The sequence below is a fragment of the Muscardinus avellanarius genome, assembly GCF_963383645.1.
Source record: "Muscardinus avellanarius genome assembly, chromosome: 1".
NCBI classification, from domain to species: domain Eukaryota; kingdom Metazoa; phylum Chordata; class Mammalia; order Rodentia; family Gliridae; genus Muscardinus; species Muscardinus avellanarius.
This window is the reverse complement of record NC_137786.1, coordinates 184073258-184089488: the sequence shown is the minus strand read 5'-3', so window position 1 is coordinate 184089488 and position 16231 is coordinate 184073258. Positions and strand designations below refer to the sequence as shown.

The following is a 16231-nucleotide window of genomic DNA, read 5'->3' as shown; positions in this document are numbered from 1 at the left end:
AAAAGACTGCTTGTTTCCGCACACCCTCACAGACACAGGGTATTATCAAACTTAAATTTGTCAGGCATGGTGGTGCACACTTGAAATCCCAGTACTGGGGAATCTGAGACAGGAGAATCACAGTTCGCGGACAGCCTTGGCTACTTAGTGAGGCCCTCTGCAACTCAGTGAGACCTTGTTTCAAAATAAAGAATAAAATATAGGGCTGGGGGTGTAGCTGGAAGGAAGTAGCTCCTGAGTTCCGTCTCCCAGAGGGCCCCCCCCCACATACACACACACAAACACACACAGAACAAAAAACCCACTGAAATTTACATCCAACTCTTAGGTGAAAAGTAGCACCTTGTTGTTTAGATTTGTGTTTTACAAATTTTGTGAAGTTGAGCATTCTTTGTTTTCTTTTTACAAAGTTCCTTTTTGTTGAAAAAATTATTTTTAGTTACATTACAAAATATTCTGTTTAAAAATATAAAGTGACTATATCACTTTGTTCCAAATTGTCAAAAACATCTCCATTTTTTCTTCTTCTAACTCTGTCACTATCTTAGGGTACTAGAGTTTAAAAATAAAGTCAACAAGCATATAAACAAACACCATAAAACAATACACTGCTATAATATTATGTGAAATAGATATCCTGTTTTTACTTCAAATTCTTTATTAGTAACCTTGATTATTTTTCTTTCTATAAGATTGCAGCAGTTGTATTTCCAGTTGTGTGAATTTGCCTTTGAATTTTAATTATGGGTCTCATTTTTAAAGTAATTCAATAAATTGATCTTTTTCTGTGTGATATTTTTTCTTATTAAACATATAGGACCCTTCCCCCATCTGGAGATCAAATAAATATTATTTTTCCTTTGAGAAATAAAATAAAAATATAAAGTGACTATAAACTGAGATCCAGAATGTTCCCTCTAGCTTTAGCTATTTTATTTCATACCATCTTATTCCAGCTCATACAGATTATTCATTCATTTAAAATACTTATTAATGTATACTATTTACAAAACACTGATGGGCACTCTACTTAAAAAGTCAGGTTTTATATCTTTAGCCATTGGTGAAATGCAAATCAAAATTACATCGAGATTCTATCTCACTACAGTCAGAATGGCCATTATAATTTTTTTTTTTAATGGTTTGGGGATGGAACTCAGGAGCATTCTAGCATTCTACCTTCGAGCTATACCCCCAGCCCTATTTTTATTCTTTATTTTGAAACAGGGTCTCACTGAGTTGCAGAGGGCCTTACTAAGTAGCTGAGGCTGGCCTCGAACCACAATCCTCCTGTCTCAGCCTCCCAAATACTGGAATTCCAAGCATGTACCACCACGCCCAGTTTAAAAAAATTAAGCCGGGCATGGTGGCGCGCACACTTGTAATTCCCGCGCTTGGGAGGCAGAGGCAGGAGGATCGAGCAGATTCAAAGCCAGCCGCACATGCTAGTTTAGGAGACCCTGTTTCCAAATAAAAATGTAAAAAAGGTCTGGGAGTGTAGCCCGGAGGTAGAAGGGCTTCCAGGAACCCCAGTACCACAAAAAAAAAAAAAAAAAAAAAAAAAATTAACAATTGTTAGCAAAGATGTGAAGGAAAAAGAACCCTTGTACACTGTTCATGGGAATGTAAATTAGTACAGCCACTGTGTAAAACTGTATGGATGGTCATTTGTAATTTCTATTGAACTGGTACATTGATAATGCATAGCCAAGGTTCATTTGTTATTGGCTAGTACAGTATTTCATGCAGCTTCTCCAGAGGCTAACAAGCAAGAAGTAGATGGTAGATTAGCGGACTTTAGACCATGAAGAAAGCCTGAACTCGACACCAAGGAATCTAGAGTCCAGGCTTCATATCATGTGTGAATATGGGGAGCAGAGAGTTAAAAAAAAAAAACTTCCAAATAGAGTGTTTTGTGAACATAATTATCTATTCCAAATCCCTTTTCTTTACAATCTCTTTGAAATGAGAAGTAGGGTAATTTCTTTGAGTGCATAAATAGCCACTTAGAGTGTCAGCCATCAACCTCTCAGGTGTATGTACACATACAGGCTGCCAGAGATGCAGATTCAACATGCAAGAGGTGATCTTTGCTTTGCATGGTGATGCAAGATGGTAAAAGGTGAGATCAGGATGAAATGGTGCAAAATGATCTTAATAATCAGTGGGGAAAATCCATGCCCAAAGATTTTTATCAACACACTAAAAATCTCTATATAGAGAGAAATGAAATATTAGTAAAACTGTTCTAATTTAGTGTAATTTAGAATACCAGTAATACTAAGAATTATAGTATCTTTTTTACTGGTGCATTGTAGTCATACATCTTAATGGGGTACAAGATGGTGGAGGCACACGTGCACACATCACCCCATTAACCCCAATCCCTTCCCCTCCCTCCTTCTCATCTTTGATTTAGTGATTGACTTTGATATGTTTGTGACTGTACATCATGTACATTAGGAAATTTCCCTTTCCTCCCCTCCCATCACCCTCAATTAGGTCGCCTTTTATAAAAAAAAAAAAAAAAAAGTTACCAGGATTAAATAGTGTTTGCCTTCTTATTTAACATATGCGAAGGCGTATTTTTTAAAATGCCTTGACATATTGTTATACTGCTTCCTAAGCTTGGATCCGTTTCCAGTATTTCATCCTTTGTGCTTTCAGTGAAGGATCTCTGAAAGTTCTTTAAACACACAGAGGCTCTCGCAGGTCTCTCCTCTGGAGCATCTTCCTACTTTTCGGCACAACCCCTTTCCTCACTCATGCCAACAAGTTTGCCTCCACCCAGTTCCTTTGGCTGCATATCTGGACTCGTGAATGGTGACAGGGTCAGTGTTTCCACCACCGGCTGTTTCTTCTTTTATTATACTTACATGTGATTCAGATTTCATTTCCAGCATTATCATTTTTACTTTTACTTATTTATTTATTTTTTTAGTACTGGTGATGGAACCTAGAACCCAGAGGCCTTCTATCTCCAGGCTACACTCCCAGCCCTATTTTATTTATTTTTTATTTGGAAATAGGATCTCACTAAGTTGCTGAGAGCCTCACTAAGTAGCTGAGGCTGTCTTTGAACCTGCAATCCTCCTGTCTCAGACTCCCAAGCACTGGGATTACAAGTGTGTTTCATCATTCCTGGCTTTTTTTTCTTTTCTTCTTTTTTTTTGGCCATATTTTCATCTTTATTGGGTGGTTCTCTGGGAGATAAGTAGGCACACAACTGCATACTTAGATGTCTGTGAGTGAGTGAACAGCATATACCCATTGTTTAATAACCAAAGAACTTTGAAAGAATGGATGTGATTGGTTACTGATGATTATATGCATCTGTCTGCTGTGTGCACTGAAGAACAAATAGTGAGGTTTGAACTTTATGTAATAGCAGTTAATGTGCCATGGTGACTGAAATTTGAACTGTGACATCTAACTAAATCATGGCAACTAGAATTATGCATATCAGGGTTTTGCAAAGCAAGGACTGCCTAAATAAACGGGCTGTCACATCATACTGATTGCATATGAGTTCTGTTGTAATTACAATTTTGTTGGGCATGATGGTTTTAGGTTTAACTCACTCTTTTTAAGGCTTTTTGGAGGTGGCTTACAGAATGTAAGCATTTACTTTGCATCTATAATGCTAGATTGTAATGTGGTAACAAATGACCCCCAACTCTCAGCCCTCTTAGTACCTTCCATTGCTAATTGGCTGGGAGGAGGAGAGAGGCTCTGTTTCGCTCGTCGTCACCCAGGGACCCAGGCTGAGGAAGGCTCCATCTCTTTGCTTCTGTAGTTACCAAGGTAGAAATGGGAACATGATGGATTCTACACTGTCTCTTCAAGTTTCCACCCAGAAGCGAAACATCAAGTTTTGATGGCCAAAGTAAGTTACATGATCATGTCCCAAAAGTAGAGAAGGGAAATTCTACCATGTGCCCAGATGGAAGAAATGTTGGGTAAGCAGCATTAGTGACTATTACAGTGTTTAAAGATTTCACCTGAGGAGAGCTTAGAAGGGCAGGTCCTTGAGGACTGACTGGCATTACAGACCCAGCTATGTCAGGTTCTCTCTCTGTTAGTGAAAGAATCAAGTTGAGGCAGAGTTACGTGCACTTCCATAAAAAGAGTTTGGACACCATGAGTTTATGGCAAGGCTAAAGGTCAAGGTGAAACAAAGAAGTTGTCATAGAAGGTCAGTGGATTACAGGGATCAAGCAGAGCCCTGGAGATCAGCACACATTCCAGCAAGAGCTCTGAGACTATCTGCCATCCCAGATGACTTCAGCCCTCTTAACGGTTGTTGTCTTTGAGCCTCCATTTTACACTTCACTCAGGTTTAAGCTGACTACATATTTGGGAGTTCTGGTATACCTGACAGGGATTGATCCTTGAAGGAGCTGTAAGTTATTGGTTAGCAGAAAAGGATTGGCAAAGACATTCTGAAGTAAGAAGTAGAGGACCAGTAAGTGCGACCAGTGTAAGGTGCACTCAGAGGCTGCAAAGGTAGGAAGAACAATGATATTTTTAATCAGTGCTTTGTCATTATATATCACAGTGAGGTTCAGAGTGATACATACATACCTTGTGTTTCCTTTGGGTTCCTCCACCCCTCCCTCTCCTTGGATAGTCTTTACATTGATACAAGTAACTTCATGTATGAGCAAAAGGCTATTTGAATAGTTACCATCATCAGATCTCTCCTTTCCTCTCTTTTCTCTTTCTCTGGCTCCCATCCATTCCACTAGTGTCTCCCTCATTTATCTGGGATCTTTATTTCCTAGTTTCCACATATGAATGAAAACATATGGCCTTTCACTTTCTATGACTGGCTAATCTCACTAAATATAATATTGAGTTCCATCCATTTTCCTGCAAATGACATGATTTTGTGTTATTTTTTATGGCTGAGTAGAATTCCATTGCATGTATATACCATAATCTCATAGTCTTTTTGTCTGTTGATAGACACCTAGGCTGCTTCCATAGTTTGGGTTTTGTGAATTGTGCTGCTACAATCATAGAAATGAATGTCTCTATAGTAATCTGATTTTAATGCTTTTGAGAAGCCCCCCAGAAATGGTATGGCTGGGTTGTAAGGTTGCTCAAGTCCCAGTCTTTTAATCTCCATACCTATCTCCATAGTGGCTGTACTAATATGCAATCCCAACAATAGCGTATAAGAATTCTTAAAGGAGTGAAATAGAAGAGCCACAGGGAATTAATCGTACAATGGTCCTCATTTGTTATTACCATTTTATACTTCATGTTTTTGTCTTTAACCATGAGTATATTAAAATCAATAAATCCTCAGCAGTGTATTTTGATGGCTGTACTAATTGTGCCCTGTCTTATAGTTTTCTGTGCCATTGATGCTTAACAATTTACCTACATACTAGATTAATTTAGAATTGTCCCTTAGCTGTGCCTATACTTGAACTTCTCATTTTAATCAAAATTTGACCTAAACTTCTTGTCCAAATTTCCCCTAGCAATCTGAGTTAGGATCTAGAACGTTTAAGACATACTTGGTCAGCAGGAGTCCTTTGAACTTGCACTCATGTGTTTTGGGGCACATCAAGTGGGATATTATATTCTTGAAAATATAGTTACTATAATATGGTCAATTTTGGTCTGCTATAGTCATATCTGGGATAAAACAGTGCACTAAGAAATTATAGTCAAATGACCACATTATATCTAAATATTCCAGACAAGTGCTTTCAAATTAAATATCTATATTCTTAGATATAGTACTCAACTAATCAACTGAATTTAGATTTTTTTCTACCTAGATGTCTTGACATATAGATTTACCCATAGCATTGGACCTACTAGCCTTTGGGCAACATCCTTCTTTCTTTTCGCCCTCCTATCAGTGTCTAAGAGAGTGCTATAAGGGGTCTTTGGCTTACAGGTGATTGCTGTGTGTAGTGTCCTTTACACAAGCATGTTGCATTGTTCTTTCAAGACTGAATATTTTACCTCTAAATTTTGAATATTGTGATATTATGAAAGAGATGTGAACCACAGCAGGACAAGAATGTGCTCCATTGGAACCAGAAGTTTTGCTATTTATTCAGCATTATAAGTTTTCCATGTGACTATCACTGAATTTGGGAGACTATATTTATTGCTAAATGACACGACTATTTTCAATTACATTAACTATAACACCAACATTTATTGTTAATATTAGGGCAATACACTTTCTTCAGCGAGACCAACCAATGTATTAGAATTGATGAAAGAATGGAAAAATAACCCCGAAAGTGATGAGGAAACTAACAGAGAGAAGAATGATTGGTCCTTTCAAGAAAAGTTGGAAAATTCTCAATTTGGGAGAAGTGTCCATGATGTTGATAACACTTCAGATGAAAAGGAGGAAAAACAGGTAGGAAAAACCAGCATATCAAGTAGGAAGAACAATTGTCTCATTTCTTCTCCAAACTGTAAAAGACCCTCACAATACTGGGAACGTGTTTTGCAGCTTTGTCGTATTTGTTGTTTGAAACAAAGGATATGCGTTATGCAAAGTAAAGTTCTTTCTGCCTTGCAGGCAATCGTGATTTAGCAATGTGGTCTACATGTTTATTTTAAGATCAGTGATTATGTCTAGCAGGGGTCTGCAAGCTGTTTCTGTAAAGGAACAAATATAGGCTGAACTTCCCTAATCTGAAAATCCAAGCATTTCAGATGAGGGATACTCTACCCACAGTAAATGTTTGAGGCTTTGTGGACCATAATAGTCTCTGTCATAACTACTCAGCTCTGATGGTATAGCATGAAAACTGCCATAGACACAAATGAATGAGCATGACCGTGTTCCAGCTAAGCTTCCTTTTTTTTTTTTTTTTTAAAACAAAAACAGATGGTATGCCAGATCTGGCCCATGGGTCTAAATTAATAAGTTTTGTCCTTTACCAGGCTACAGAATTTGAAATTGGTTTATATATTACCTAAAGATAATTGTTGTTATTTATATCTAATTTTATGACAACCAAAACTCTTGATATAGATTTGTCATTTTACCTTATTAAATCTGAATAGTTTTATTCTTTTTGATAAATAGAATGTCATCACCACTTTGATTAATTCTAGATTGTGTTCTGTTAATGGGATAGCTTGATGAAGTTTGCCCAAGCCACCCCCCCTCCTTTTTTTCTTTTTTGTTTTCTGCGTCTGTGGAAAGTTTTTCTGTATTCTTTTGTCTTGAAGTTTAAAGAATGCATTTTAGCTCTTGTTTAAAATATGTGTCCTCCAGTGGCGGCTATAGTCCCCCAGAATAGCCCAGGCTGCTGGCGAGGAGCTGCTCCTGCAAGCTGCACATTCCCTGCACCTGGAGACAGCAGCGTGCAGAGAGCCGGATGGGGTATAGGCTGAGCCAGGTGCGGGAAGCGCAGCACTGCCGGCCTGCCTCCTTCCCTGCCAGGAACTTTCAGAAGGGCCCGGCAGAGTGATCTATTTGATTTACTGGTTGTACCTTCTTCATCTACTGGCTAGTTAATTTCTAGATAATGGGCCTAATATATTGATTTAGATATGTAAAATGATTATGTTTTTGCTATAATATAAACATAAGCTTCTTGAATTCTCTTCTTCCTGTCTAGTCTGCTAATAGCTTCTGCATTGCTTAGCAGATGTGTATACCTTATATTCTCCTTAAAAATAATATTCTAAAATCTTGTATTTCTTGAACATAATTTGAAGACTTTTCTGTTGGCTGACTTGGCAACATATAGATATAGAGACACACACACAAACATACACACACTCATATACTATATATACTCATATTTGTATACATGTACACATACATGTATCCACACATATACATATTCATATACACATGCATATGCATACTTTTTGTAGTCTTGGATTAATCTATGTTTGTCACTGGGTCTGACATGAAATATCCTCGGGAATCAAATGTTTTCTATCTCCTTTTCCATTGCTTAGTCACACCTTTCCTCCCCACTCCAGAGCTCCTGCAAATTACAAATTGATGTGATATATGCTGTTCTACTTCAACTAGTGAACCGAAGAACAGATACTAAAACTATAACCAGCAGGTTGAAAATTTAAGAACATAGTCGGGTATGGCAGTGCACACATGTAATCCCAGTACTTGGAGACTGAGATGGGGGATTGCAAGTTCTAGACCAGCCTCAGCAATATAGGAAGACCTTTAGCAAAATGACATGACCCTGTTTCAAAACAAAAAAATAAAAGGACTGGGATGTAGCTTGGAAGTAGAATGCCTCTGGTTCAATCCCCGAGTAACAAATATATATATGATATGATTGATATGATATGATATGATATATATACATACATATATATACACACAAATATATATACACACAAATTATATATTATAATTTAATATTATAATAATATCTAATTATATATACTATATATAGTTGTGTGTATATATATATATATATATATATATATATATATATGAATCTAGGTTGAAAACAAGAATGTAGAATTTCAAGAATGTAGATTTCTTCAACAGGAAGAACTTTTTTATAACCAGGGCTTACCAGCAATGGAAAAGGCTGAGTCATGGGCAGCACCCCCCCTTTCCAATCACTGAAAGTATTCAAGCAAATTAGTTTTATTTTATTTTATTTTATTATTTTTTATTTTTTTAAAATTTTTTATTGGTGCACTGTATCCATACATCATAGTGGGATACAAACTTTTGTAGACATACATGCACACCTGACCCAGTCAGCCCCCACCCGATCCCCACCCCATTCTCTCCCCATCCCTCCTTCCCATGCTTGGCTTAGTGGTTGACATCTAGTATTATAGCAATTTATCCAAAATTAAAAATGATAATCTCACATAACAGTTTCATTTGTCTGATACCAAGCTTTTGATGACTTAAAGATAACATTTCAATATTTCTTTTTACTTTCTTTCTTATCAGAGAATATTTTTTTTCTATTTTTTTAGGTGAAACTATCATATATTTATATATTTATTTTTCAGAAAAAAATCTATCCTAATATGGAATATGGATTCTAGATACCCAAAACAATCTTGAAAAAGAACAAAGCTAGAAGATATATATTTTCTGATTTCAAACCATATAAAGCTACAATAATTGAAACAGTGTAGTACTGTTCTAAAGGCAGATATATAAACCATTGGGGTTAAATAAAAGCCTAGAGCTAAATTCTTCCTTATATTGTCAAGTTATTTTTGACAAGGTTTCCACAATCATTTGGTGGTGGAAATAATAATCTTTTAACTAAATATTGTTGAAAAATAATAATTACATGGAGAAGAATAAAATTGGGCCCTTACCTAATCCCATATACAAATATTAACTCAAAATAGATAAAAGACCTAAATATAAATCTTAAGACTATAAACTTTTAGAAGAAAATTTGGGTCATAAAACCTCACAACATTGAAATTGGCAGTGATTTCTTGGATATGATTTCAATGGCACAGGCAACAGAAGAGTATACAAACTCCCTAAAAAATAAAAAAATATTGTATATCCAAAGACAATGTAAACAGAGTTAACAGTTACTAATAGAATGGGATAAAATATTTCCAAATGCTATATCTGAAGGTATATTAATATTCCAAATAGAAATCCTAAAAATTAACAACAATAAAGGCAAACAGTACAATTTAGAGATAGGTAAAAGACCAACATAAATAATGAATCTCCACAGATAACCAATCTTAGTTGTCTGTTGAATGGAAAACCTTGTTTCTCTGCTTCTGGTGTGTGTTACATAATTCTTCTTTGTAGTTAATCTCTTTGAGTATTTTCTCTAGCGCTGGTTTTGAAGACATAAATTCCTTCAGTTTCTGTTTGTCATGGAAGCTTCTTATTTCCCCATCTAATTTGATAGAAAGTTTTGCTGGGTAGGAAATTTTTGGCTGGAAGTTGTTTTCTTTCAGAGTTTGGAATATGTTACTCCAAGTCCTTCTGGCTCTCATGACCTGGTTTGGGAAGTCTGGAGTGATTCTAATTAGTTTGCCTCTGAATGTCACTTGGCCCTTTGTTTTTGTTGCCTTTAAGATTCTCTGCTTGGCTTCCACATAGGTCATTTTGACAATTATGTGGCGTGGGGATCCTCTTCTCCGATCCTGTCTAAAGGGAGTTCTATAAGTTTCCTGAATCTGTGTATCAACCTCTTGCTCTATGTTTGGAAATTTTCTGCTATTACTTCCTTGAAGAGATTGTTGATCCCTTTGGTTTCACTTTCTTTTCCCTCCTCTATTCCAATTATTCTTAGGTTAGCTCTCTTACAATGGGCCCATATTTCTTCAATGTCAGATTCCTGCTGTCGGATATTTTTTTCTAGATTAGAAACTATGCGTTCATTTTTGGAATGATCATCTTCTAAGAGCGAGATTCTGTTCTCCATGTGGTCTAATCGGTTGTTCGTGCTTTGAATTGAGGCCTTTACTTCATTAATTGCATCCTTTATCTCTTTTGGGCTCTCTCTGAGTTCTTTTCGAAGCACCTCTATTATTTCTACAGTTATTTTCCTGATTTGATCTTCTAGAAATCTCTGATTTTCTGTTTTATCGGGTTCTGATGTTGTGGGGTTGTGGGCATTCATTGCTCCAGTGTTATTCCTCTTTCCCATGATTTCAGAAGTTTTTGCCTTCTCTGGGTTCTTCCCTTGGGTCACTATGACTTCACTTAAGGTGCTCTGGATCTCGAGTCAGTAGTTTCTCAGACCCCACTACTCCTTTACTGGGTTGTATCACAGAGTCTCCGACCCAGGGAGTCAATAGAGGCTGCTTTAAACTATGGCGGGTGCCAGGTTGCACGTTCTCCTATGGTGTGATATCTCTGCCACCGCCACTCCCCCACTGGGTCAAGTCCCAGGGAGTACAGTACTGGGATTTTCCTCTAGGGCCTGCAATTTGACTCACTGTTCTTGAGTTCGCAGATGTAGCTGTACTGGACTCGGTGAATTCGCTGCTGCCGCCGCCGGTGGCAATATGGCGCCGCTGCTACGCCCTCGGCCATGAGGCTGGCTTATTTCTTCTTGGTTTTGAGTTCCACTCTGAGTCCCTGCAGCGTGTGGGAGCTTTAGATGCTCCCTGCACTGAAAAATCCCGCCTGGCTGTTCTGCAGCGGCTCACCTCACTTGCTGTAGCCATCCGGTGAACTCGCTGCCGCCGCCGGCAATATGGCGCTGCTGCCGCGTCCTCGGGTGTGAGGGCGGTGTATCTCCTCTGTGGCTCTGAGCTCTGTTCTCAGTCCACTTTCTCTCTGGAGCCTGGTGATTTTTTTGTTTCTCTGGTGATGGTGTTTTCTGGCTATCAAAGGCGCTGATTTTGTGGTAATGGAGATTGGTTGTTAGTGGGGCTCTTAAGCCCCGCTTTTCTCGGTCGCCATCTTCCTGGAAGATATTCAAGCAAATTAGAATGCTGCTTATTATCAAGGCTGTGGCAGGAATTGCTGCAAGGTCGCAGGAGTTTGCCTTCAATGTTTCCTAAGGAATTCTTCCATCCCTAAATTTTGACTGTGCTGTCTTAGGAGGAATACTTTCATTGTTAGGAAATTTTTCTAAAAAAATGTTGCCCCTTAAAAGAAACAGACTTCTCATGCATATAAACATATTGTTTTATATGAATTTTTATAAACAACTTTTTTATTTTGTTAATTGTAGCAAAGTCAGGTTTATGTTAGGAAATTACTTCTGTTCTTTCAAATCTTTATTAACAATAAGTACTGGAGTATAAAACCCCTGAAATAAGCCAGGTGTGGTGGTGCACACTTGTAATCCCTGCACTTGGGAGACTGAGACAGGAGGATCGCACAGGTTTGAAGCCAGCCTCAGCTACTGAGTGAGGCTCTCAGCAACTTAGTGAGACCCTGTTTCCAATAAAGTATAAAATAGGTCTGGAATTATAGCCTGGAGGTAGAAAAGCCCCTGGGTTCCACCCCCAGTACCACAAAATAAATATATAAATAAAACCTCTGAAATGAGGAATGTCACCAAGGTGACATCAAGGTGACATCAAGGTGACCTTGTCACCAAGGTCAGCCTCTGCTTCCCACTCCACACTGACAGATCAGGGAGCGGCTACCCCAGAAAGCCCCAAAGCATGAGAATAAGACTGCCACCTGTGTGTTCATAGAACTGAATACAAATCTACATTGATAGAGTAAGAAAAATAGTCTCATTTGGACCACCCTCACCTCCTCCCAAGGAGGCACAGCGCCTCACAGAGAAGAAACCCTGGGGCCCCCAGCGTCCACAGGGGCAAAGAACAAGGAAAGCCAACACAGCTTCCTGGAACACTTTTTAGGAAGCCCACTCTGTTCTCAACTCATGGGAACTTAGAGGGAAATTGAACAGCTAGACCGCCCTGGGCCAGATAGAAACAAAGAAATAGGCAAAAGTCCACAGAGACCAGTGCACCATTCTTAGCAAAATCACAGTGTACCTGCCAGTGGTGGTACTCGGTCAAAGATGCCAGGTCACAGGGTAACCCACTGGCAAAACCATTCTGGTTTCCCAGAAGGGGTGGAGGTGCTTGAATCCTAAGTGGCCAACCTCCACGTATAGCCTTACTCTGTAATCCAAGGCTACCCAGGGAGGGAGAAGACCCCTGGCGAATTTCTAAAACTAGCAGCCCTCCTGGGAGTCTAAACAATATTTCCTGTGGCCACAAATATCACCTCTAGATCCTGCCCAGAGTGGACTGAGACTAAAGCTGCAAATAACCACCAGAGACTAGTTTTGCCACTGCTGGGAGACTAAGTAGAGCTTTCTGTGTCTGCAAAGACACCTCCAGACCTCATCCAGGAAGGGACACTGCTAAAGCTGCTAATTACAACCACTGTTTTTAATTAGCACTGGTTTGACCGTACTTGTGAATTTAAACAGCACTTCTAGGACTCACAGATCTGTCCAGGAAGGAACAAGAACACCACAGTGCCTAGAAGCACACTCTGTGGCCCAGCTGGATTAGCAACCATTGTAGTGCCCACCCAGAAGCTCATCCTGATTATACTTACTGCACAACCAGTGGTCTTTCCCGATAGGAGAACAACGCCTGCTGCCACGTCTGAATGCAGAGCCAGAGCCAGCAGCCCAGAGACCTAGAGAGCCTGAAAGCAAGCTCCTTGGGCCTGAGGCTTTGCTAGCTGGTCTGGCCCAAAACAGAGGCTGGTCTAAACAGTGAAGGTCTAGCACTTCCAAAGTACCTGCAGAAGGCAGAGGAGGCAGTTGCCCTGTAAATGAGTAGAACCAATATAAGGACACAGGATTACAAAGACCCAGACAATCATACCTCCAAGAGAATCTCCAAAATTTCAACAGTGGACCCCTATGAAAGGAAGGCCCATGAAATATCAGAAAAAGAATTCAGAATATACTCTTGCCAGGTGTGGTGGCGCACGCTTGTAATCCCTGCGCTTGGGAGGTGGAGACAGGAGGATCGCACTGGTTCGAAGCCAGCCTCGCTGGTTTAAGAGACCCTGTACCAAATTAAAACGTGTAACCCTGAGGTAGAAGGGTTTCCAGGAACCCAAGTACCACACACACACACAAAAGAATATACTCTTAAAAATTTCAGTGAGAGCCAGGTGTAGTGGTGACACATGCCTGTAATCTCAGTGCTTGGGAGGCTGAGATAGGAGGATGTTGGTTTGAGGATAGCCTCTGCAATTTAGTGAGGCCCTCAACAACTTAGTGAGACCCTGCTTCAAAAAATTAAAAGTAAATAAATAGAATAAGGCTGAGGGTATAGCTCAGAGGTAGAATGCTTCTGGGTTCAATTCCCAGTACCCCCTCCACACACACAAAACAACAGCAATAACAACAGCAAGCTTAAGTAGGCTCCGAGAATATACAAATAAAACATTAAATGAAAATTGAAAAAATATAAAAACAAAATGAGAAGTTTGGAAAAGAAAGAGAAACAATTTTTAAGAATCCTCCAGATTAGCTGGACATTGTGGTACACACCTATAATTCTAGTATCTGGGAGGCTGAGACAGGAGGATCTTGGATTTGAGGCCAGTCTCAGCAACTGGTGAGACCCTCCACAACTTAACGAGACCCTGTTTCAAAATAAAAAAAATAGGCTGGGCATGGTGGCACACATCTATAATACTAGAACTTGAGAGGCTGAGGCAGGAGGATTGCAGCTTTGAGACCAGCCTCAGCAAGTTAGCGAGACCTTTAGCAACCTAGTGAGACCATTTCAAAACTAAATAAACAAACAAACAAACAAACAAATAAATAAATAAATAGGGCTGGGGCTATAGCTTAGAGATAGAATGCCCCTGGTTTCAGTCCTAGTACCAAAAATAAAATTAAATAAATAAATAAAATATAACTTGGAGGTAGAATGCCATTTGGTTCAATCCCTAGTACTGCAAAAAAAAAAAAAAAGAAAAAATAATCTGGAGGATTATTTTTTTTCTTTAACATTTTTTTTCATTGGTGCATTATATTCATACATCATATTGGGGTAAAGAACTTGTGTGTACATACATGTACACATCACTGCTTTAACCCCTACCCAATTCCCACCCCATTCCCTCCCCGTCCCTCCTTCCCTTGCTTGACTTAGTGGTTGACTTCAGTATGTTTAAGTACATTGTGTGTTTTAGAGATTTTCCTCTTCCCTCCTCCTTTCTCCTCCTTTAGGTTGCCTTGTTTGTTTCTCTATAGGATTTCCTTTTTCATCTAGAGTTTCTCCTATGACCCATTTCTCCCTAACTCTCACATATTAGGGAAAGCATCTGATTTCTTATTTTTTGTGACTGACTAATCTCACTTAGCATAATGTCCTCCAGTTCCATCCATTTCCCTGAAAATGATGTAATTGAGTTTTTTTTAAATGGCTGAGTAAAATTCCATTGTGTACATATCCCACAGTTTTGTGATCCATCCATCTGTTGATGGACATCTTGGCTGGTTCCATAGTTTGGCTATGGTGAATTGTGCAGCTATGAACATAGATACACATGCATTAGTTTGGTAGTTTGGTTTCTTTTCTTTTGGGTAGATACCCAGAAGTGCTATTGCTGGATCAAATGGTAGATTTGTTCCCATTCTTCTGAGGATTCTCTATACTGTTTTCCAAAGTGGTTGCACTAATTTGCAGTCTCACCAACAATGTTTTAGAGTTCCCACTTCTCCACATCCTTGCCAGCATCTGTTGTTGTTTGTGTTTTGAATGATTGCCATTCTAGTTGGAGTTAGGTGAAATCTCAGGGTAGTTTTGATTTGCATCTCTCTGATTGCCAGTGATGTTGAGCATTTTTTCATGCATTTATTGGCCATTTGAATGTCTTCTTTTGTGAAGTGTCAATTTAGTTTGTTTGCCCATTTTGTTATTGGATGCTTTGTTTACTTAGTGTTGAGTTTCTTGAGTTCTCTATATATTCTAGATATTAGTCCTCTATCAGAGGGGTAGGTGGCAAGAATCTTCTCCCATTCTGTTGGCTCTCGATTGAGGTTCTTGATAGTTTCCTTTGCTGAACAGAAGCTCTTCAGTTTCATGCAATCCCATGTATTGATTCTCCTTTTAATTTGTTGTGCCTTTGGGGTCTTGTTGAGAAAGTGTTTATCTGTGCCTATGTGTTGCAGTGTTGGACCTATGCCCTCTTTAAGGAGTTTCAAGGTCTCTGGTTTTATTTCCAAGTCTTTGATCCATCTTGAATTGACTTTTGTACAGGGTGAGGAAGTGGGATTAATTTCCAGTTTTCTACATATGGTTAACCAGTTTTGCCAACACCATTTGTTGAAGAGGCTATCTTTTTTTCAGTGTATGTTTTTGGCCCCTTTGTCAAAAATCAATTGGTTTAAAGTGTGTGGACTTGTTTCTGGGTCTTCTATTCTGCTTCATTGGTCTATGTATCTGGTTTTTTGCCAGTACCATGCTGTTTTTATTACAATGGCTTTGTAGTATAGTTTAAAGTCAGGTATTGTGATTCCTCCTGCATGGTTTTTGTTGCTGAGAACTACCTTGGCTATTCTGGGCTTTTTTTTTTTCCAGATAAATTTAAGGACTGATTTTTCTATGTCTGTGAGGAATGATCTTGGTAGATTAATGGGAGAATGGCCTTTTTTTTTTTTTTTTGGTACTGGGGTTCCAAAAGCCCTTCTACCTCCAGGCTACACTCCCAGACCTATTTTTTATACTTTTTAATTTGGAAACAGGGTCTCTTAAGCCAGCACGGCTGGCTTCGAACCTGCACAATCCTCCTGTCTCTGCC

The 16231-nt window shown here is 38.9% G+C and overlaps 1 protein-coding gene across 1 annotated transcript in view; it reads left to right on the top strand.

The window, feature by feature from the left end:
* STK33 (serine/threonine kinase 33) overlaps window positions 1-16231 on the top strand; it is a gene marked incomplete at both ends in the record, with an annotated part of 94685 nt that overhangs the window by 39280 nt on the left and 39174 nt on the right. The window contains one exon of the mRNA XM_080690110.1: window positions 6200-6394. Coding sequence (XP_080546236.1) covers window positions 6200-6394 — 195 coding nt within the window. The remainder of the gene's footprint in view (window positions 1-6199; window positions 6395-16231) is intronic.